Raw genomic sequence first — 20,087 nt, 5'->3', positions numbered from 1 at the left:
ATCCACCGGGAATGGCAGGTCCAGAGCTGCGGCCTTACTGCCCGGAGCATGCGGTGGTAATGTTTTGGGAAGCTCTCAGCCTGTACTTGTGGGTTGGTTTGTCAGCTGTGTGTTCCTGAGAGTGTTTTAGCTGGCTTTTGCCTGCCATCCCCAAGGGAAGAGCTGCTTACTAGCTGGGCTTCCCCAGCTGGGCTTTCCCAACATTTCCGACATGTCTCCACTCAGTGATGCTCCCAGGCAGGAGGAACCCCGACAGCAATGCGGAAGCTCAGGATGGCAGCAAGGGATGCCTTGCCGCTCCTGCATGCTGCTCCTGCTCGCTCCCAGCCCCAGGCGAAGGCGGCAGGCTGTGCTGCTGACACACCTGACCTTCCTCTTACCCCAGCAAAGCACGTGAGCCTGTATCAACCTGTTGAGCAGATGGGTGGCGAGACACCCGTCGGAGCCTTAAACACTGCTTTCCATCTGTGCATTATCATCGAATGATCATCGAATGGTTTGGGTTGGAAGGGAGCTTAAAGATCATCTAGTTCCAACCCCCCTGCCATGGGCAGGGACACCTTCTGCTAGACTGAGCTGCTCAAAGCCCCATCCAGCCTGGCCTTGAACACTGCCAGGGAGGGGACATCCACAGCTTCTCTGAGCACACAGCCCCACAAACCGGTGTGGGGTTTGCTAGCCCAGTGTTTGTGATCTGAATGTTGTACTGCCTGGCCCCAGAATTCCTCTGCTCCTGCTGCTGCTCCCCAGCTTGGCAGTGGACTGTGAGACCGATTGTTCGTGGTACTCTTGCTCCTGCTGCATCCCATGTGGTCTTCCCAGCAGCGGGAGAAATGACGCTCTGACGGCTAACCATGGAGCACCAGCCCTATACGCAGTGTTGTCTGTCTCTGCCAGGACTCCAGCCTACCGGTAGGAGTGTTCATCTGGGAGGTGGAGAATGGGAAGGATGAAGATGTGGATGTCTCCATCATGTTCAGCCTGCAGAATGGCACAGGAACGAAGGAGGACGGGAGCGGAGGGCACTGGAATGAGCCCTTCGCCTATGAGAAGGACGGCGAGCGGGTTGCTGGAGTCCTGCTGCACCACTGCACACGCGTGAACCCCTTCACCCTCGCCATCTCTGCCAGAGAGAAGGTAAAGGGCTGGCACTGGTGGTGTGGCTCTTGCTGGTGGGCTTGCACAGCCCTGCTGAATGTGGGGGAGCTGCTGCCAGGCAGCTAGTGAAGGATGGGTGTACAATGGGCTGGGGTCAGCACCGGTCCTCAGCGCTTGCCTGACTGCTGGAGCAGGAGTGGGGACATGAATTCCCTGAGGGCATCCTCTCTGGGGGTGGGTGCCAGGAGAGGAGCTATGGGTAAAGCTTGCAGGACAGCGGGTGAGTAGGTTTAGAGTTAGCATTGCTGGGCAGCATGTGGGGAGTGAGTGTGGGCTTCCAGAGTTGTTGGGGGCAGGGGGCCTGCATCTGCCCCTCAAAACTACCAGCCCCTGATGAGGCTCTTCCCTTCCCCAGGCAGGCACGGGAGTCACCCACCTCACGGCATTCAATCCCACCGGATCGGGTAGAGAGGTGTGGCAGGACCTCCTGCAGGACGGCAGGCTGGATTCCCCCGCTCGTGAGTCCCTCCGTCCTCCATGGGATGGGCAGAGGGGAGCAGGAGGAATGGGTTGCCACGCTGGTTGTGGAGCACAAGGCACCCACGCAAGAGTGGATTTCCCTGCCTCTGGCCACCTCGGTGCCTTCGCAAAAAGCCCTTCGTGGCGCTGCGGCTCGTTCCCAGCTTTAGGCTGTATCCAAATTTCTCTTTGCTAGTCACGCTGTCATTGTTATGGTTCTCCAAAAGCTGTTCACACCAGTATGGGGCTGTTCTCAGCTATGTTAGTTATACATGCCACTATCTTTTTAGTCTGTGTAGGGTTGCACACTGAGTTGAGATTTCTGCTGAGTAGTCAGGGTGATAGCCAGCCACGTTCCCCAGGTTCCCATTGCCAGATCTGTGAGCTGGGCGCTGTCAGATTCATTCTAGTGGGTGTTTAGCAGTCCTTGGGTTTGGTGCTGCCATCACTTGCTGTCCTCTTGTTACTCTATCAGTTCCCTGCAGGTCAGTGGTGTTCCCTTGATACTTCTACATCATCCTCAGTTGTCTGCTCACTACCTTGGCAGAAGCCTTGAAGTAGCATGGTGTCTCCCAGCCCTTGCTGCTAATCTCTTATGGCGATAAAAAGTGACCATTTGCATTATGTCTCTGCCAGCTTTTGAACAAGGATGATCCTGACAAACTAGTGATGCTGGCACTGGGCCTTTGCAAGATTTCTTGAAGCTTAAATTATGTAAATAAAGCGTTTACATAAATATTTCCGGAAAACCAAGTTTCCTGCCTAGATGCACTCAGAGCTCACCGGGCTATTGGGATGTGGTTTTCCTTCATGAATACCAGCCATTATCATAGTTGGGATCTGTGCTTCTGTTCAAATTGTTGCTTTAATGAGTTTACGTGGAAAACATGTCAGAACCAGCATATAATTATCCAGCTGCCTCCGGGCTTTTCTTAAATATGGGCATAGTTCAAGCACCCTGCAAAAAGCTGGAGATGATGACTGTCACTAGAACTTCACAGTGTCTCTGAGTGCAACGCAGTTAGTCATGGGATGCCCTGTCCCTTCCACTCATGTCTGGTGGCTTTTCCTGCCTGATTTCTTCATCTGCTTTGATGACTTACTTTTTTAACCCCTCGCCCACAGCAGGTATTTTTTCCTGCTTGCAAAAAGCAGTTACTCATGTGCGGTAATGTCATCCCTTAAAACTCTGGGCATGTACCCTCCAGGTTGCAAGGAGGCTGGGGCATGCCCAAATAGTCTTGTCTGTCTTGGAGTGCATGGGAGCATCAGTTACCACCACCCCCACCTCCCCCCCCGTAGGGCTTCCTTGGTCACTTGTGAGTATTTTTTTTCTCCCAGCAGGTAAAAGCAGCCTGACAGAGAAGGGGGAGGTGACGGCAGCAGCGGTGCCTGCCCGGCGGCACAGGACGCTGGAGCTGGCCCTGGCTTGGGACATGCCCCGTGTTTACTTTGGCTCCAAGGAGAAGCTGCACCTTAGGTGGGTGGCTTGTCTCCAGTGGGCCTTGGCTCATGTCCCCGCAGCCCCCTTTTCCCTGCCTCCAGGCTTCAGTACCGCCTGGGGAGCCTTGTGCCACCCGCTCCCTGCAGCCGTGGCCCTGCCAGCTCATGGAGGGGACCCTCTCGCCAGCCCCTGCTCCTCAACACCTCTGCACTAGCAGTTGCATTATTAATCTGGTGTTCACTATAATCCAGCCCCTCTCCCACAGCCGAGTGGGCTTCCCAGGCTGAGCCCACGGCATACTCACCAAACCCCTGCTCGGCAGGCGGTACACCCGTTTTTTTGGTAGCGGAGGTGATGCTGCTCCTGCCCTGTCGCATCATGCCCTGACACACTATGAGGAGTGGGAGAGGAAGATTGAAGCGTGGCAGAAGCCCATCCTGGAGAACAGGTAGGGTAGGGGTGGGAGCACCTTCCCAGTGGCCTCCTGGGGCTGGTCAGAGCAGGAGCATCACCGCCTGGGCCACCGTGGTTGAGTTTCCCTCTTGCCCACAGCCAGCTGCCTTCCTGGTACAAGTCGGCCCTCTTCAGTGAGCTGTACTTTGTGACGGATGGGGGGACCATCTGGGTGGAGCTGCCCCCGGACTGCCATGCCGAGGACCTGCAGGGGCCAGCGGGGGCTGGCCTCTCCCACCTCCTCCCTGTCCTGGGGGAGTATGGAAGGTTTGCTTATTTAGAAGGTAACTTGCAGGGACGTGATGGATGGTCCCAACTCAACCCCTTCCCATTGCTGTCACCAGGTGGTTTTAACCTGCCACGGGGATGTTCTTCACACCCTGATGGCTAGGGAGCAGCGCTGTTCCCAGGAAAACCCCTTGCAGGACCAAGCCCTGTAGGACATGTCACGAGACCTTTTTCAGACTCCTGGGTGCTATACATAGAGAATAAAAACCACTTCTAACGGGAGCCCTTGCCTGTGCCAGCAAAGAGCCTACCCTCCTGGGCTGTGTGGGAGGGAGGACCTGCCCCTACTTTGCCTTCCCCCTCACTGTCTCCCCGGTCCTTGCAGGCCAGGAGTACCGGATGTACAACACCTACGATGTCCACTTCTATGCCTCCTTTGCTCTCGTCACGCTGTGGCCCAAGCTGCAGATTAGCCTGCAGTATGACATTGGTGAGTGACCCAGGAGACCCTGGCTTGATGCCTGCTGCTGTCTTCGCCTAGAGAAGAGACGGAGGATCTGGGACAGCACCTGCCATAGAAATCTGTGCCATGGAGCCAGCATCCCCCTCCAGCTCCTCTGCTGGGCCCAGGACTTGCAAACCCCCCACATAGCCGCCTCTCAGCATCTCTCTGGCCAGCACTGGGATGCCTTCTTGCCACACTTGGGGTGCACGGCTGGCTCTGCCTGCCCTGGGAAGTCCCTGGTCTTACCATCTCTCCCTGTGCTCCTTGCAGAGGAGAAGCATGGAGCTGTTTGCAGACCCTGATGCTTTGGGTGGGCTTGGAGGCTGCTCGGCCTGGCCAGTGGTGGAGCACAGCCCTTTGCTGGGCTGTGGGAGGGCTGAGCCCACTGGGGTTCCCTCCCAGCCCTGGGTGCTGCCACCACCTTGCTTAAGGGGGTGGCGACAGTTGCATGTCCCCTGCTGAGGGGAGACTGGGAGCAGCCCCCTTTGCAGAGGGCTGTGGTCTTGCAGCCGGAGCCCCAACGGGCAGCCTGGTGTGCTGGTGGCCCTGCCTGCGCTTGGAGCTTGCTGCTGCAGTGCCTGCTGCCTTTCTAATGCCTTTTGCTCTGTGTCCTCTCCAGCTGTCACAGTGGTGAACGAGGACGTCCAGCCCCGGCAGTACTTGATGTGTGGTCAGACAGCTCAGGTGAAGCTGAAGAATGTGGTGCCGTGTGACATTGGGGACCCAGGTGAGGTGATCTGGCCGGGCATGCTGGCAGGCAGAGGGGGTGAAGGTCTGCTCACATAACTTTCTCAGGGTAGTTAACTCCCGAGCTGTGGGAAAGAGGTATGATGCATGGAATACACTGTTTATTTTCTGGGAACGAAAAGCTTGGATGATTTGGGGTGGTGATGAGGACCACACTGCATGAAGCTTGCACAAGGGAGACAGAGGGAAGCTGAGCAGCAGCAGGAAGGCTGCTTTCACTAGAGGTGGCACAGGATGCAACATGTTATTTTAGTGCAGTTTAATCGCAGCACCCTTGGGACCTTGCTCCTGGGTAGGAGAGAGGACGTTCGTTGCTTGCTGCCCTGCTGCATCCGCTCTTTCCTTGCTTAGGTGATGAGCCGTGGCAGCGTGTCAATGCCTACCTGATGCATGACACAGCCGACTGGAAGGACCTCAACCTGAAGTTTGTGCTGCAGGTGTACCGGGACTACTACCTGACACGTGACTCCCTATACTTGCGGGACATGTGGCCAGTCTGCCAGGTACTGGGAGGAGATCAGACCATGGCACATCCCCCTTCCCCACTTGGGAGCCATGCGACATCCCAAGAGGATGGACTCTCCTGAGCAGAGTGTGAGGGGCTGCCAGCATACGGGGGCTGCGTGACCATCTCCTGCCTCTCTCGCAGGCTGTGATGGAGTCGGAGCTGAAGTTTGATATGGATAATGATGGGCTCATCGAAAATGGTGGCTTTGCTGACCAGACGTATGATGCGTGGGTGGTCAATGGAGCCAGGTGAGCAAGAGAGGCCGGTGGGGCCTGGAGATGGGTCTTGTGGGGTGGGAAGGTAACTCAGAGCCTGGACTGTGGTCCCCATCTGTTGTGGGAGCTCTGTGCAACCCATGGGGTGTCCCACGTTGCTGATGCTTCTCTCCTTTGGCTCCGACAGTGCCTACTGCGGTGGGCTGTGGCTGGCAGCTGTCTGCGTGATGTGCAAGATGGCAGAGGTTGTCCCGACCCAATATCGGGGAGGGTTGTTAAATGATCCCGAGAGCGAGATTACGACACAAATGAGGTCAAATGCTGTACAACCTTACAACTTTTATTCCCTACAACAACCAATAACTGCAATAGAACAGAGTGAGGAAGAAGGGAAAGAGACAGACCTAAGCAAGAGAACGGAAGAGAGGTAGCAAGACTAGTTACCACCACCACAAAGCCAGCAACGTCCTGCTGAGTCGGTTCCGACGCTGGTGTTGGAGGGTCGGGTTCTTCAGCTGCCAGTCAGGTGTCTGTCCTTCTAATCCAGATGTTACAGTCCTTCAGGCGTCTTCCAAGTCCAGGTTTTTTCACGCGCGCGAGAGGGGAGTACGCAGTTCGTTTTTATTGTTCCAGTCCCCACGATTTCTCAGAAAAGTCCACCCATTTCTTCAGAACTCATTATCCTGTGTGCCGCCCCCTGTTCCTCCATGGACGCATGCCCAGGTGCTCATGGTGGTTTTCTCACCTTGCTTGTGGGCAGGCACAGCTCGGCAGGCGCGGATGTGGTGGCTTCTTCAGGGACACCTTGTGCGTACTCCCCTACAGCAACAGGATGTCGAGGCAGCAGCGATGTCGAGTCAGCAAACCAACACAGTCTCTTACATCCACCCCGTGGCTTGACATTGCTGTCCTCGTGGTGGCGTAGAAAGTAAAGGGAGAGAGAGAGAAAGAGGGAAAAGGTGCATGCTACAACGATATAACCAAGTTAACAAATTTCCATAATAAAACAAAGACAAAAACCAAAGGTCAACATAAAATTATTTGGCTTTTTAAGGCTTATTCTATGTTATTACAATACTTCTACATTAGGCAACAATATGAATGACCAACGATATCATAACAATTATCTTATAACATTTCTAAATAGGTTAAACAACAACATCCAATAACCAACAACATCTACTTAACATCAACTTTTATTCTAAACTTAACTAACTCTACAATATTAAAACACATTTCAAGGTTACAGAGAGTCAATAAAAAAAAAACTACGGCCGTTCACACGAACAGCTACAAGGACAAAAGAGAAGTATTAAGAGAACTATTAAGATAACCGCCATTAAAGCAAAGGCTATATAATAAATTGGAATCAACACAAACACATATTCGTACTTCGTCATCTTGCTGGCGCTACGCCACAAAATGGTCCCAGCCCTAACAGCCCACGCAGTCTGTCGGTGTTGGAGTCCGCATGCGCCTAAAGTGCATGCGCCGCTTGGGCCTAAAAGCTTCTCTCCCAAATTAAACAAAAGTACGTAAACAACAATCCTATATAATAATAATAATTAACCACTATTCTACTTAAACACATATTAAGATAACAACAACAACAACAACAACATTATCTACTTAAACGTGTCCCTGGCCGGGCCTAGGAAGGTGTTCCTGGTCTTTCGGAACGGGGAGGGGGAGAAGGTGGTTGTCCACATGAGCAAGTACAATTACAAGATGGTTGACGCGGACCCTTACAAAACCAACACATGCATACCACAAGGAGAAATGTAGCAAAGGCCAACAAAACAACTGCCACAAAATTCCAAAACCACCGGGGACACTTACAAAACCAAGACATACATATAGCAACAGCTAACAAACCAAGTGTCACAAAGTTAACTACAAGAAAAGTATACATTTTGGTTAACTACAGAGCCAAAAAATGGTGGTCTGACCAACCTGAGTGCGAGGGGGTGTTTATGCAGTTCCGCGCCCCAGCCCAGAGTGCATGTGCCTAAATGTATTGGTTTTGTCTGGCAAGGTTTTGGTCGCGGGGGGGGGTTACAGGGGTGGCTTCTGTAAGAAGCTGCTGGAAGCTTCCCCTGTGTTCGAGAGAGCGAGCCCATACCAGCTGGCTCTAAGACGGACCCGCCGCTGGCCAAGGCCGAGCCAATGAGTGATAGTGGTAACGCCTCTGTGATAACATTTTTAAGAAGGAAAAAAAGTTGGGACGGAGAGAAACAGCCGCCGGAGTGAGGAGTGAGAACATGTAAGAGAAACAACCCTGCGGACACCAAGGTCAGTGAAGAAGGAGGGGGAGGAGATGCTCCAGGCGCCGGAGCGAAGATTCCCCTGCAGCCCGTGGTGAAGACCCTGGTGAGGCAGGCTGACCCCCTGCAGTCCAGGGAGGTCCACGGTGGAGCAGATCTCCACCTGCAGCCCGTGGAGGACCCCACGCCGGAGCAGGTGGGTTCCCGAAGGAGGCTGTGACCCCGTGGGAACCCCGCGCTGGAGCAGGTTCCTGGCAGGACCTGCGGATCTGTGGAGAGAGGAGCCCACGGAGCAGGTTTTCTGGCAGGACTTGTGAGCCCGTGGGGGACCCGCGCTGGAGCAGTGTGCTCCTGAAGGACTGCACACCGTGGAATGGACCCATGCTGGAGCAGTTCGTGAAGAACTGCAGCCCGTGGGAATGGCCCACGTTGGAGGAGTTCGTGGAGGACTGTCTCCCGTGGGTGGGACCCCACGCTGGAGCAGGGGAAGAGTGTGATCAGCCCTCGTCCTGAGGAGGTGAAGCGGCAGAAAATAACGTGTGATGACCATAAACCCCCTCCCTGTCCCCCTGTGCCGCTGGGGGGGCTTGGTGGTGAAATCCGGGAGTGTAGTTGTGCCCAGGAAGAAGGGAGGGGTGGTGGGAAGGTGTTCTGAGATTTCGTTTTATTTCTCATTACCTTGCTCTGGTTGATTTGTAATAAATTGAGTTAATTTTCCCAAACTGAGTCTGTTTTGCCCGTGATGGTAATAGTGAATGATCTCTCCTGTCCTTGTCTCGACCCGCAAGCCTTTTGTTATATTTTCTCTCCCCTGTCCAGCTGAGGATGGGGGAGTGATAGAATGGCTTCGGTGGGCACCTGGTGTTCAGCCAGGGTTAACCCATCACACTAAACAATTGATACAGTCGCACGCTTTGACTGGCGAATGACAGGAATCTGTTTTACACCGTCGAGCAAAGCAACAGATACAAATTGCATATTCGATACGACATGTTGGATTAGCTGAATAAACCAAGGAATAGCACATGGCACAAACATCAAAGCGGCAAATGCACACAACAGGTAAAACAGAAGCCGTTTTATCCATGGTGCTCCAGGTAACCAAGACCATAGATCACCGTCCCAAACATTCCATGTTTGAATGGGGACATGGGTTAGTTTCTAACAAAACAGATTCGTTATACTTATAGGAACCCTATGGGATAAGGAGAGGTGGGGGAATTGGCTTCCCTTCACCTTCATAGGTAAATCTCCAACATAACATAATTAGAAATAACATCGTGTCTGCTTCTCTTCTTCTGTGGGTACGTCTGTGTCGCTTGCTTCTTCCTGAAAGTTAAACAAGAACAACTTTGCTTCTCGGGTTAGTATGAATCTTTTCAATTTTTCCACAGGCATCTTTTGCCTCTCTCAAATGCAGGGGTTTACCCTCGGGCTTGTGCTTCACAACAGAGGTCTTCGACTCCTGAATGTTTCCGTTTTACGTGTAGCCATTCCAACAGGCATTCCCAATTTTCCACTGTCTGGGTGCTTTGTAGGAGAGCTAGCCGGGCCAGCTCATCCACTTTAGCATTCCATTGGCTCACCGGGGCATCATCTGGTTGGTGAGATGCTACCCATGCTACTGCAAATTTCCTTTGTCTGGCAATGGTAAGAACATCTTGCCATTTTTCCTTTTGCCACACAGGTATCCTATTGACCTCCCACCCGTTTTGTTCTCAGAATGGAAGCCACTCAGTGCAGTCCTTAAACACAGCATAAGAATCAGTATAGATATAGAGGAAGCAGATTGAGCCTCGTGCTGGAAGACGCTCCACACAGCAATTAGTTCTCCTACTTGTGCACTACCTATCCCTTCGGTAATGATCTGTTCCTCGGTATCTACTCGAAGTGCCACAGCTCGATATTTCCAAATTTTTCCCTCTCGCTTCGACGAGGCATCCATGAACCAGACATTTTGCAATTGTCCAGAAAACGGAGGAGCTACTTCTATTACAGGCAAAAGCTCGGAGGCGTCTCTATCTGGGTTCACCTCGTCTTGTATATTTAACACTTTGGCGGCTCCTTCTGATACGGAGAAGGTTTCACAGTAGTGTTCTGTCTGTGCATACCACTCTCGCACAGAGGCTCTCTGGGCCACCCCGTCGGGGGGTGGAGTTCCTGCCAAAACTGCTTTGATCACTTTAAATGGACCTCTGAGCACTATCGATTGTTGCCGGGTGGTCCGTTCGGCTTCTCTCAGAGCTAAACTAACTACAAATAGACCCTTTTCCCAAGTTGTAGACCTTTTTTCAGCATCTTTAAAGCTACGAGAATAAAACCCAATGAGCTGAACAGGTCCCTCTGGACCCTTTTGAATGGGACCAAGGGCCTGATAGGCATTCACTTCAAATACCAACAACTGTAAAGCTTCGTCATGGACCTGAGTCCATTCCCACTGAGCTCTCTTTCCCAACAAGTCATACAGGGGTCTAGCAGTAATTGAGAGGTCAGGAATGCGTTTCCTCCAAAACACAAGCAATCCTAGTGCATGCTTGAAGTCTTTCTTTGACTCTGGCATCTGGATCTGATCGAGAGAGGAAAGGGTATCCGGTGGGATACACGTCATGTCTCCCTTCCACCAGATTCCTAAAAATTTTACCTCGCTTGAAGGGGTTTGGATTTTCTCAGGTGGAATTGTCAACCCTATACTTTCCAAATGGGTGATGATGTCGTTCGGGGTTTCTCTAACTGCTTCTACCTGCTTTCCTCCTATGAGCACATCATCTATATACTGATAGATCTTTACCTCTGCTTTTATGGGAGTTGTTTCCAACTCTCACGCTAGAGCATGGTGAGCCAGCGTGAGGGAGTGCTTGTATCCTTGGGGCAGTCATGTAAAGGTGTACTGTTGTCCTTCCCAGGTGAAGGCGAAGCAATCCTGGTCCTCAGGTTGTAAAGGGACCATAAAAAACATATCCTTAACATCGATCACTGCCATGACAGGGTGGGATTGTTCCTGAATGGCAGCAATCAATTCACCAATGTTTGGTACAGCAGCTGTTAGTGGACCTGTGTTGGCATTGAGCCTCCTGTAATCTACCGTCAATCTCCATTTGCCATTTGGTTTTCGGACTGGCCATACTGGGGAGTTGAAGGGGGAGTGAGTAGGAACTACAACCCCTTGTTTCTTTAAATCCTCCAGAACTGGCGTAATTCCTTCTCTTGCTCCTAGAGGCACTGGATAGGGTTTAACATTTGTCAGCTTGGAAGGGGGGAGGGTAGGTGCTGCTTGCAATAGACGCACCTCCAGGCTGGATGTTTCGGCTAACTGCCTAATCTGAGGGACACCAAAAGACCATGAGTTTCCCTGGGTGTCCCGCCACTGTCTACCCTTCAAAACATCTATACCTAAAAGGTTCATCTGGAAAGATCCTACGGCCACCATGGTATTGACCGGGTTTTCTTCCCCTGGCAACCATAGGGTTGCCGGAGTCATGGGCATGGATTGGGTTTTCCCAAAAGCATTTAAGACAATCAGATTTTTAGATGGGGCCGAAATCCCGCATTGTTCTGCTTTAGTCCGCCTTAGCGCAGGAATTTGTGCCCCAGTATCAATTAAAAAGGTCACCGGTCTTTTCTTTGGTCCTACAGCAATAGTAATCAGTAAATCTCCTTTTGTATTGCAGGTGAGTTGTCTAACAAACATCCACCCTCCGCCTCCCCCCTCGCCTTCAGGGGGTGGAAGATCTAGTTTCCTGCCACCTTCTCCTCCTTAGTCGACTCGTCCTCCAGGCTTATCAAGGGTGGGGCACTAGGGGTTGGTTTGGAAATGGCCTTTTGCCCTGACCAATTCTGCACAAGCTCCTCCAGTCTTTGGGTCGAGAGCCCATCCATCAAGTCCCAGGGAACACCTTTTGAACCCCTAGTTGCCATAGTCCCTGTCGACTTAGGGGCCTCTCTCTTCCAGGGGCTAATAGCCGCCCACTAAGTCGCCGTACGATCTTGTTTTCAGTCCTTTGAGACGATCCACCAACAGGGCCGTATTTTCTCTCCAAGTTAATCAATTCCTGAGCTACCTCTCCCCATGTCCCTGGCCATCGATGGTCAGGGGACATTCTCCCCTCCAGAACGGACATAGTCCTTTCTCCATTGGGGGTGTTTAGAATTCTCCCTTGCAATTGGATCCCAATTGGTCTCAGAGAGTCAGGAAGCCCCCATATCAGAATAGTCATCCTCTTTGGGTCCACAGGCAGCATTATCGGGGAGCCCTGATGGGGCTTGAGCTCCCGGTCATACATCATCCTGATACATGCCGCCTTTTGCACACTTTCTAGCAGCTGATCCACCGTATCGGTTATGGCAAGGGGATCTCCCCGTTCCATAGGGTTCAGCCCTCCAGCCCAGTACGCAGCTCTCTGAGTCAATGACCATGGGGCCCGGTGATCACCAGTTGTTAGAAACACACCTGGACCCCAATATTCTTCTGCTTCTTTCTCTGACAACAAGATTCCATCTCCTCCTGACAAAGACACTCTCCACACGTACTCCGTCTCAGATTCCTTTGCCATCCTTGAAAAACCTTTTCTCAATTTTGCTAATTCAGTTGCTGTATATGGGGCTTCTTTAGTGATAACCTGAGGATGGTCGTCGCTACTGTCCTCATACACATACTCGGTTTTAATCACTGGACGCACGTCGCGGGGGGGCTCTCTACGGTCTCTTTTGCCCTTTGCAAATCCCTCTGAGGATAGATTTGCTGTGTCCTTTTCTCCACAGGAGGCGTGTCTACCTCCGTCTCTCTCGAAAGTTGATTCTTTAATTCTCTTTTTAAAACCCTAACAAGTTTCCTTTCCTCCTCCAACAACTGTTTACTTTCTTGCAGTTGCTTCTGCAGGCTTCTGATCATGTCACTTTGACCAGACTTCTGCTTCCTCTCTTCCATCGCGGCTGCCAGACTCACTCCCAGCACTGCACAAATTATTGCTTTTCCCTTCCCTTTTTTAACCTTAGCTTCCTTCTGCAAGATTCTTATCCGATCCACCACACTCTGTGGTTGAAACCAGTGGTTTTTCACCCCGTCTTGTCCCTGGACTGAGGGGCAAGATCGGTAGTCCTCTAAAAGATCATATAGTTTCTCTATTCCTTCAACCCGTGAGGGTGCAGAATCACAAACACCAACAGTTTCCCGAGCATCCATTTTTCTCTAACACAAATTAGGGGGTCTGCGTTCTGAGAGGGTCTCTCTCAGAAGGACACACTGTACACTTACAAATCAACACAACTAGAAGGGGGTAACGTCTTGAGAGGGTCTCACAATAGTTCCGAATTCCCCCCTTCTCCCTCTCAAGAGCACAACCTTCAACGTCACACACTAACTTGAAGGAGGATTACGTCCTGAGAGGGCCACGCGTGAATATACTAGTTCCCCCTTCTCACTCTCAGGAGCCAGACTGCACATTAACCCAAAAGTTCCACAACAAAGTAGTGCAGCACTCTCATCTCTGGGGATCCTGTCCGTGACGCCAATTTAAAAATGTCCCGATCCAATACCGGGGAAGGTTGTTCAATGAACCCGAGAGCGAGATTAAGACACAAACAAGGTCAGATGCTGTACAACCTTACAAATTTTATTCTCTATAACAACCAATAACTGTGATAGAACAGAGGGAGGAAAAAGAAAAAGAGACAGACCTAAGCAAGAGAACGGAAGAGAGGTAGCAAGACTAGTTAACCACCACCACGAAGCCAGCAGCGTCCCGCTGAGTTGGTTCCAACGACAGTGATGGAGGGTCAGGTTCTTCTGCTGCTGCCAGCCAGGTGTCTTCCCTTCAGATCCAGATGTTACAGTCCTTCAGATGTTTTCCAAGTCCGGGTTTCTTCAGCCGAGAAGGGAGTACGCAGTTCTTTTTTATTGTTCCAGTCCCCTCTGTTTCTCTGAAAAGTCCACCCATTTCCACAGAACTCATTATCCTGTGTGCCGCCCCCTGTTCCCCCATGGATGCATGCCCAGGTGCTCATGGTGGTTTTCTCACCTTGCTTGTGGGCAAGCACAGCTCAGCAGGCGTCATGTGGTGGCTTCTTCAGGGACATCTTGTGTGTAGTCCCCTACAAAAACAGGATGTTGAGTCAGCAAATCAACAGAGTCTCTTACAGATGTGTAGGCAAGGAGGTGCAGTTCCAGCTGGTGCTTCTGGAAATATTTGCCTGCAGCCACCTCTCATACAGGTGGGAACTGCAAATTTGCATAATGCCCTGGCCAGAGCTGCTACTCACAGATCTGGCAGCAATAAAAAGGCAAGAGACCAGGCACATCAGCAGAGCCCTGCAAGGAGGACATCCCTGTGTACACCTGCTCTCTGCCTGCTGTCGAGATGGTGCAAGTGACTCCACTCCTCCTGATACTCGGCATGGTGCTGGTGGCTCCTGGCTACTCTGCAAAAAAGGTAATGGCAGGGCTGGGATCCACGGGGCAGGGTGGGAAGGGTTGCCTACGCCTGCCACCATGCCCGCACTTGGGCTGTGCTGCAGCACCAACTCTGAGTCCCCTCTGCTCTAGTGTGTGCTGACTGGGCGCTGGATGAATGAACTGGGCTCCAACATGACCATCATGCCCGTGAATGGAAAAGGCGAATTCTGGGGCTTCTACCATACGGCCGTGAAAACCACCACGAACAAGATCCAGGTGTCACCCCTCCGGGGATCCCAGCACCGCCCGAACCAGCAGAGGCATCCCACCTTCGGCTTCACTGTCAAATGGAGCTTTTCAGGTACTTCTCCTTTCCCAGCCTCCCTGCAGTGTCCCCAGAGCTCCCCTGCCCTCCACTGTGATGTCCCCAGACCTCCCCTGCCCTCCCTGTGATGTCCCTGATGTTCTTCTGCCCTTCCCTGCAGGGTCGTTGTTGATCCCCTGCCTTCCCCTGTGGTGTCCCAAATGCTCTCCCATCCTCTGTGGTGTCCCTCATGCCCCCCATCCTTGACCCCAGAGCTCCTTGGCTGGTGTCACCTCGCAGTACCAGGGTGCAGAGGTTGTGCTGGAGGCTGAAGCCCGCTGCTGTCTGCCCATCTCCAGATGAGACCCCAAGCCCCCTGTTGCCTTCTGCCTCCTTTCCCCATCACCACTGTCCCCAGAGGGCAGGGACAGCCCAGGTCTACTGTCCCCCTGTGCTGGGGCAAGCTGCAGGGCTATGGGTTGGCACTGACTGGCTTTTTCGGTAACGTGACCACTCTCCCCTCCATCTCCTACCCCATCCCTGCAGACTCTGTCACCGTCTTCACCGGCCAGTGCTTTGTGGATGAGAAGGGAAATGAGATTTTGAAGACCATGTGGCTCCAGCGGTCACATGTGGACAACATCAAGGACGATTGGAAGGCCACCAGGTGAGCCCCCCATTCCTGCCCTGCGCAGGTCCCCTGAGCATCCCCAGAGGGGTTCGGGACTCTCCCACCCCGTGGTGCTCAGCGTCTGGCAGAGCTGCTGCCAGTGCGGGGGTGGTTGAGGATGGGGTGCTTGTGCACGGCCGCCCTGCGGGTCCCTCGGAGGTGCAAATGCTGGGGGAGGAAGCAGGGGGGCAGGGACGGGCAGGCGTTTGGCACAGCAAGGCTGCGTTTCTCACTCTTACATCTCCTCCCTTTGTGTCCCCACAGGGTCGGCACCAACGTCTTCACCCGCCTGCGCCCCCGGCAGGAGTGTAGCTGGGAGCAAGGGGATTCCCAGGCCAGTGACGACGACGACGACTCTGCATCCTGCTCCTTCTGCTCCGCCGACTGCTGCTCTCAATAAAGCTTTGCAGCAAACACTCACCCGTCTCCTGTCGTGTTGCGCCTCAGCGCCCATGTTCCCCTGTGTGTCCCCCACAGCATCTCATGCCCTCTCCGGGCTCCATCCCCGAGGCCCGGTGCCTGTCCCCCACCATGACCCCTGCCATGGCCTGGGCTCCTCCGTCGCAGCCCCAGTTTGCCCCACTGTGCTCCCTCGGGACCTCCGCCTTGCCTGGAGGAGCAGGACCCCACTCAGTCTGGCGTGGTGGCTAGTGGCCCGTCTCCCACCAGGGTGACCCTTGGCAGGAGGCCCAGCACGGGCGGCCACTGCCTGTCCGCGGGCCCCTCCACCATAAAAGGGGCCGAGCGGGCAAGGGGCAGCAGCGCAGGCAGAGCCCGGGCACCGCACACGGCCACCGCCGCTGCCGCCACGGGGAGCTTCGGCCGCTGCCTCCCGCTCACCCTGGCCCTGCTCAGCCCCTGTGCCACTGCTGGCAGGAAGGTGTCGAGGATTTCTTGGCTGGGCGAGGGCATGCGAGCAATCCAGCCGTTAGGTGGGAACGAGGCATAAGTTGACAAAGTGCAGGAGCAGACAAGGACGCTGTGCCCTTGTACGCTGGGAGAAAGGAAGATAAGAAGAGCCTGACAAGCAACTCCTGGATGCCGAAGAATGAGACAAGTAACTGCTGGACACCTCGTGAAGAAGCTTGCACAGCCAATGGAGGATAAGGTAGTGTCGCGTGAACCGGGGTATTGGACCAATTAGAGTATTGTACAAGGCGCGTGCACAAGCACATAAGGTATAGAACTGTGCTAAAAGTTGTAGTAAATGGGCTTCACTTGATCACATTGGTCTGTGCGTGATTTCCCCTGTGGATCCTCCGCAACATTTGGCGCCCGAACAGGGACCCTCAGATCAGCACTTTATCGTCTCTATGGGAATTTCTGGTGCAGCTGAACCGACGAGGAAGCGGAGGAGCCGGCCGAGAGTGTTCCTGCTGCCCCGGCAGGACGGCAGAAGCTTCAGCCACGCTGGGAAGCACGACGTGAGCTTCAGCTGAGCTGGGACGCGCCTAAGTGTGAATCTCGCCCTGAGCTGGGAAAACGAGGAGACGCGCGGAAGCTTGAATCTCGCCCTGATTAGGTGAGCGGTCGGAGAAGGAGATGGGGTTGGACAAAAGGCAGGAAGCAGTCCTAAAGCTCCTTCGTAATTTTCTCTCTGAGAGAGGACTGAAATTCGATAGTTCTGTGTTAAAGGGGTTACTTTTATGGGCCTGGGAGAAGGAACTTCTCCCGAATGTAAATGTCGCATTTGAAGAAGCGACCTGGGATAATATAGGCAAGGCACTGTGGGACGCTGCTAACTGCAAGGGGGGTAAGGTGAAGGAGATGAAAAAATACGCAGCGCTTGGGAAAGTAATGCCAGACATGCTGGAGGCGATGAGGGCGGACCGGGAGGCAGCCGCCGCTGCCCGCGCGGCCGTGACCCCTCTGCTGCCTCCACGGCTGCCGCGTCAGCCTACCCCGCTGGAGTTGGGGGGACATTCTCTACACAGCTATCTCCACCCCCCGACATCCATTTCTGTTAACGCTGAGACGCCTGCACAGGCGCAGCCTTTGCCTATACCCAGCCAGGCCGTTGGCGCCGAAAAAATTCCCCCGTCTGTTACTCCACAAGAAAGAGGGGAATTAGGGGGGGCCGACTGTCGCCCGACAGATCCGAACCCGACAGACTCGGGGGTGACCAATGCGGATAAACAGGTTGCGGGGGTGAGGGAACCATCTCCATCGGGTAGTGCGATGGAAGAGCTCCTAAGGGAGGTGGTGAGCCAATTACAAAAACGGACAGTACGGTCGGAAGAGCTCCCAAGGGAGGTGGTGCACCAATTACAAAAAATGGCAGCACGGTCGGGAGAGCCAGAAGTGAGGGAGAAAGGATCCTCCCGAAAGGATGAACCGAGAAGGCAAGAGCATGAGGATTCTGGCCGTGTACCAGTCCCGCTCCCTCCCCCGCCTTCTCGCCACCCCCTCCGCCCCCTCCCTCCTCCCCTCCCTCTCCGCCCCCCCCTCCGCCCGTTTGCCCCGGCACGTGTCAGCCGGCCATGGAGCGCCCGCCGCCCGCCGCGGCCGCGGCCGGACCCCGGGCAGAACCGTCCGCGCCCCCGCCCCCGCCCGTTCATCCATCCCGCCTCTCGGGACCGGAGACGGTGACACCAGCCGCGCCCGCGGTAGACGCGGAGCCGCTTGTAATAGCCGCTGCAGAAGAAAGGCAGAGACGCTGGAGGGGTGTAATAAAAGATGCCGTTACAGAAGGGACTATGCTCCAAGCATTCCCAGTTATTGCATCAAATGGACAGAAAAAATGGGAGGCGTTTGACTGGAAGGTCATTGAGAGATTAAGGAATGCTGTGAGCCAGTACGGAATCAAATCTGCGTTAACTCACCAAATACTGCACTTCATTTTTCTGCTGATACGCTGATACCTCAAGATATTAAACAGCTAGCACAGTTGGTTTTGACACCCACCCAAATGTCAGTGTTTTTCCGGCAGTGGGAGACGTTCTGTGATAGGGAACAAGCAACACCACGACAACAAACAGATCCCTTATGGGGAGTAACCACGCAGATGCTGAAGGGTACTGGACCCTTCGCATCAGGGAACGCTCAGTTACGGTGTGTCCCTGAGGTTCGTCATCTGTCACAGATCTTGGCGTATCAAGCTTTTCTTACCATACCAGACAACATGCGCAGCCGTGCTTTCACCCAGGTGAAACAGGAGTATAACGAACCTTTTGCACAGCTTATTAATAGACTGCATAGGGCAATCTATGACCACCCTGACGTGAACGAGGGCATGAAAGAAAACATGTTCAAAATACTCGCTTTTGAAAATGCTACTGGAAAGACACACAAAGCATTGTGTAATTTGCCGAAAAATGCAGACGTCGTTGATATGATGGAATACATGGATCGATCAGTGGACTCACAGAAAGTAGCCTATGCTGCCACAGCTCTACAAGGAGCTACAAAGAAGCACAAGGCCAGTAAGACACCCTCGGTCAAGTGTTTTAACTGTGGCAAACGTGGTCACATTAGGAGCAAATGTACGGTTACTGCCAACAGTAAGTGCTGCAACAAGTGTAAGAAAGATAACCATACCACCAAGAATACAGGAAGCAGGGAAAATTCACACCGACCGTGAAGGCCCCTCACGCAACGACACGAATGCAAGGGGCTTGGGCTGCCAGCCCTCAGGCAGCCTCGCAACCACCAGATCCGCCACTGCAGGAAGCTCCGGAGTGGATGTGGAAACCGCAGTACACATCCAACATAAAGGGACCATTGGGGTTTGGACTCAGTGCATTTTTAATGGGGCGATCTTCAACAGCTCTAGGAGGAATTCTAGTAGTCCCAGGGCTTATTGATGCAGATTATTGTGGGACTGTGAAAGAATTATGATTCATGATTTAATCCCTCCTGTTTCTATTCCTAAAGGTACCAGAATAGCACAATTAGTTCCATTCAGGACGTGTGATCCGAACCCAGGTGAAGTACAACGTGGAGATGGCGGATTCAGCTCCACAGGGAAACCGCAGGTATACTTTGCCATGGACACAACAAGGGGTAACCAGAAAAGGTAGTTGTCCTGGGTTCAGCTGGGATAGAGTTAAGTTTTACAGGAACCTGGGAGGTGGGGGCATAGCCGGGGCAGCTGACCTGAACTAGCCAAGGAGCTATTCCATAGCATGTGACATCATGCTCAGTATATAAATGGGGAGCGGGCCGGGGGGTGGTCTCGGTTTTCGGTGGGGGAAGTGGCGGAGCGTCGGGTCCGGGGTGGTGAGCAGTTGCACTGTGCATCACTCTTTTTGTATACTTTTTCATTAGTACCGTTGTTGTTGTTGTAATTTTTCTTTGTGTTTGTCCCAGTAACCTGCCTTTATCTCAACCCTCGAGGTTCCAGTTTTCTTTTTCTTTTCTCTCCTCCGTCTCCTCCCCATCCCACCGGAGGGGGGCGGAGGAGTGAGCGAGCGGCTGCGTGGTCCTTTGTTACCGGCTGGGCTGAGACCACGACAGTCCTTTTTTGGCACCCAACGTGGGGCAGAAGGGTTGAGATAACGACAGATCTGGCCAGAGCGTGTTGAAACAAATTTGTCAAACGCATTTCTTGGATAAATAGATGTTAGTCACAATGTTGTTTCATTTGTTTACATGGTGGCGTTTTGTAAGCTCTTATATGCTCTATGTATTGCCTGTAGTTGCGTATCTCATCTCTGGGAGAGTGATTGGGATTATCATTTTGCTGTACTGGGCAATGTCGACTTACGAAATTATTACATCGCTGGTCGTGAGGTTAAACTGGTAT

At 53.1% G+C, this 20,087-nt stretch overlaps 3 protein-coding genes across 3 annotated transcripts; 2 read left to right on the top strand and 1 right to left on the bottom strand.

The window, feature by feature from the left end:
* Window positions 1-211: 211 nt before the first annotated feature.
* LOC126036242 (non-lysosomal glucosylceramidase-like) lies at window positions 212-6,617 on the top strand. Its single transcript, XM_049795771.1, has 12 exons — window positions 212-393; window positions 861-1,137; window positions 1,514-1,616; window positions 2,962-3,097; window positions 3,384-3,509; window positions 3,614-3,798; window positions 4,128-4,232; window positions 4,867-4,974; window positions 5,346-5,497; window positions 5,644-5,750; window positions 5,905-5,962; window positions 6,543-6,617. Exons 1-12 carry the CDS (start codon window positions 212-214, stop codon window positions 6,615-6,617), a joined length of 1,614 nt encoding a protein of 537 aa, XP_049651728.1.
* Window positions 6,618-11,687: 5,070 nt separating this feature from the next.
* On the bottom strand, window positions 11,688-13,607 carry LOC126036547 (uncharacterized). Its single transcript, XM_049796481.1, is given in 3 exon segments — window positions 11,688-11,883; window positions 11,886-12,671; window positions 12,674-13,607. Coding segments are annotated over 3 exon segments (1,446 nt in total). The 5' UTR covers window positions 13,161-13,607; the 3' UTR covers window positions 11,688-11,710.
* A 174-nt stretch (window positions 13,608-13,781) lies between these two features.
* LOC126036576 (avidin-like) lies at window positions 13,782-15,725 on the top strand. Its single transcript, XM_049796515.1, has 3 exons — window positions 13,782-14,406; window positions 14,520-14,730; window positions 15,220-15,725. Exons 1-3 carry the CDS (start codon window positions 14,335-14,337, stop codon window positions 15,342-15,344), a joined length of 408 nt encoding a protein of 135 aa, XP_049652472.1. The 5' UTR covers window positions 13,782-14,334; the 3' UTR covers window positions 15,345-15,725.
* The last annotated feature ends 4,362 nt before the right edge of the window (window positions 15,726-20,087 follow it).

This window comes from Accipiter gentilis, chromosome Z (assembly GCF_929443795.1).
Source record: "Accipiter gentilis chromosome Z, bAccGen1.1, whole genome shotgun sequence".
In the NCBI taxonomy this organism is placed as follows: Eukaryota; Metazoa; Chordata; class Aves; order Accipitriformes; family Accipitridae; genus Astur; species Astur gentilis.
Note: the sequence above shows the minus strand (reverse complement) of the source record. Positions and strands in the feature narration are given on the sequence as shown.

Coding starts and splice junctions, on each gene's coding strand:
- LOC126036242 (XM_049795771.1), top strand. CDS start 212: ATGTCTCCACTCAGTGATGCTCCCAGGCAGGAGGAACCCCGACAGCAA. Junction 1,617..2,961: donor CAGGCTGGATTCCCCCGCTC/GTGAGTCCCTCC, acceptor TTCTCCCAGCAG/GTAAAAGCAGCCTGACAGAG. Junction 3,799..4,127: donor AAGGTTTGCTTATTTAGAAG/GTAACTTGCAGG, acceptor CGGTCCTTGCAG/GCCAGGAGTACCGGATGTAC.
- LOC126036576 (XM_049796515.1), top strand. CDS start 14,335: ATGGTGCAAGTGACTCCACTCCTCCTGATACTCGGCATGGTGCTGGTG. Junction 14,407..14,519: donor CTGGCTACTCTGCAAAAAAG/GTAATGGCAGGG, acceptor CCTCTGCTCTAG/TGTGTGCTGACTGGGCGCTG. Junction 14,731..15,219: donor TGTCAAATGGAGCTTTTCAG/GTACTTCTCCTT, acceptor CCATCCCTGCAG/ACTCTGTCACCGTCTTCACC.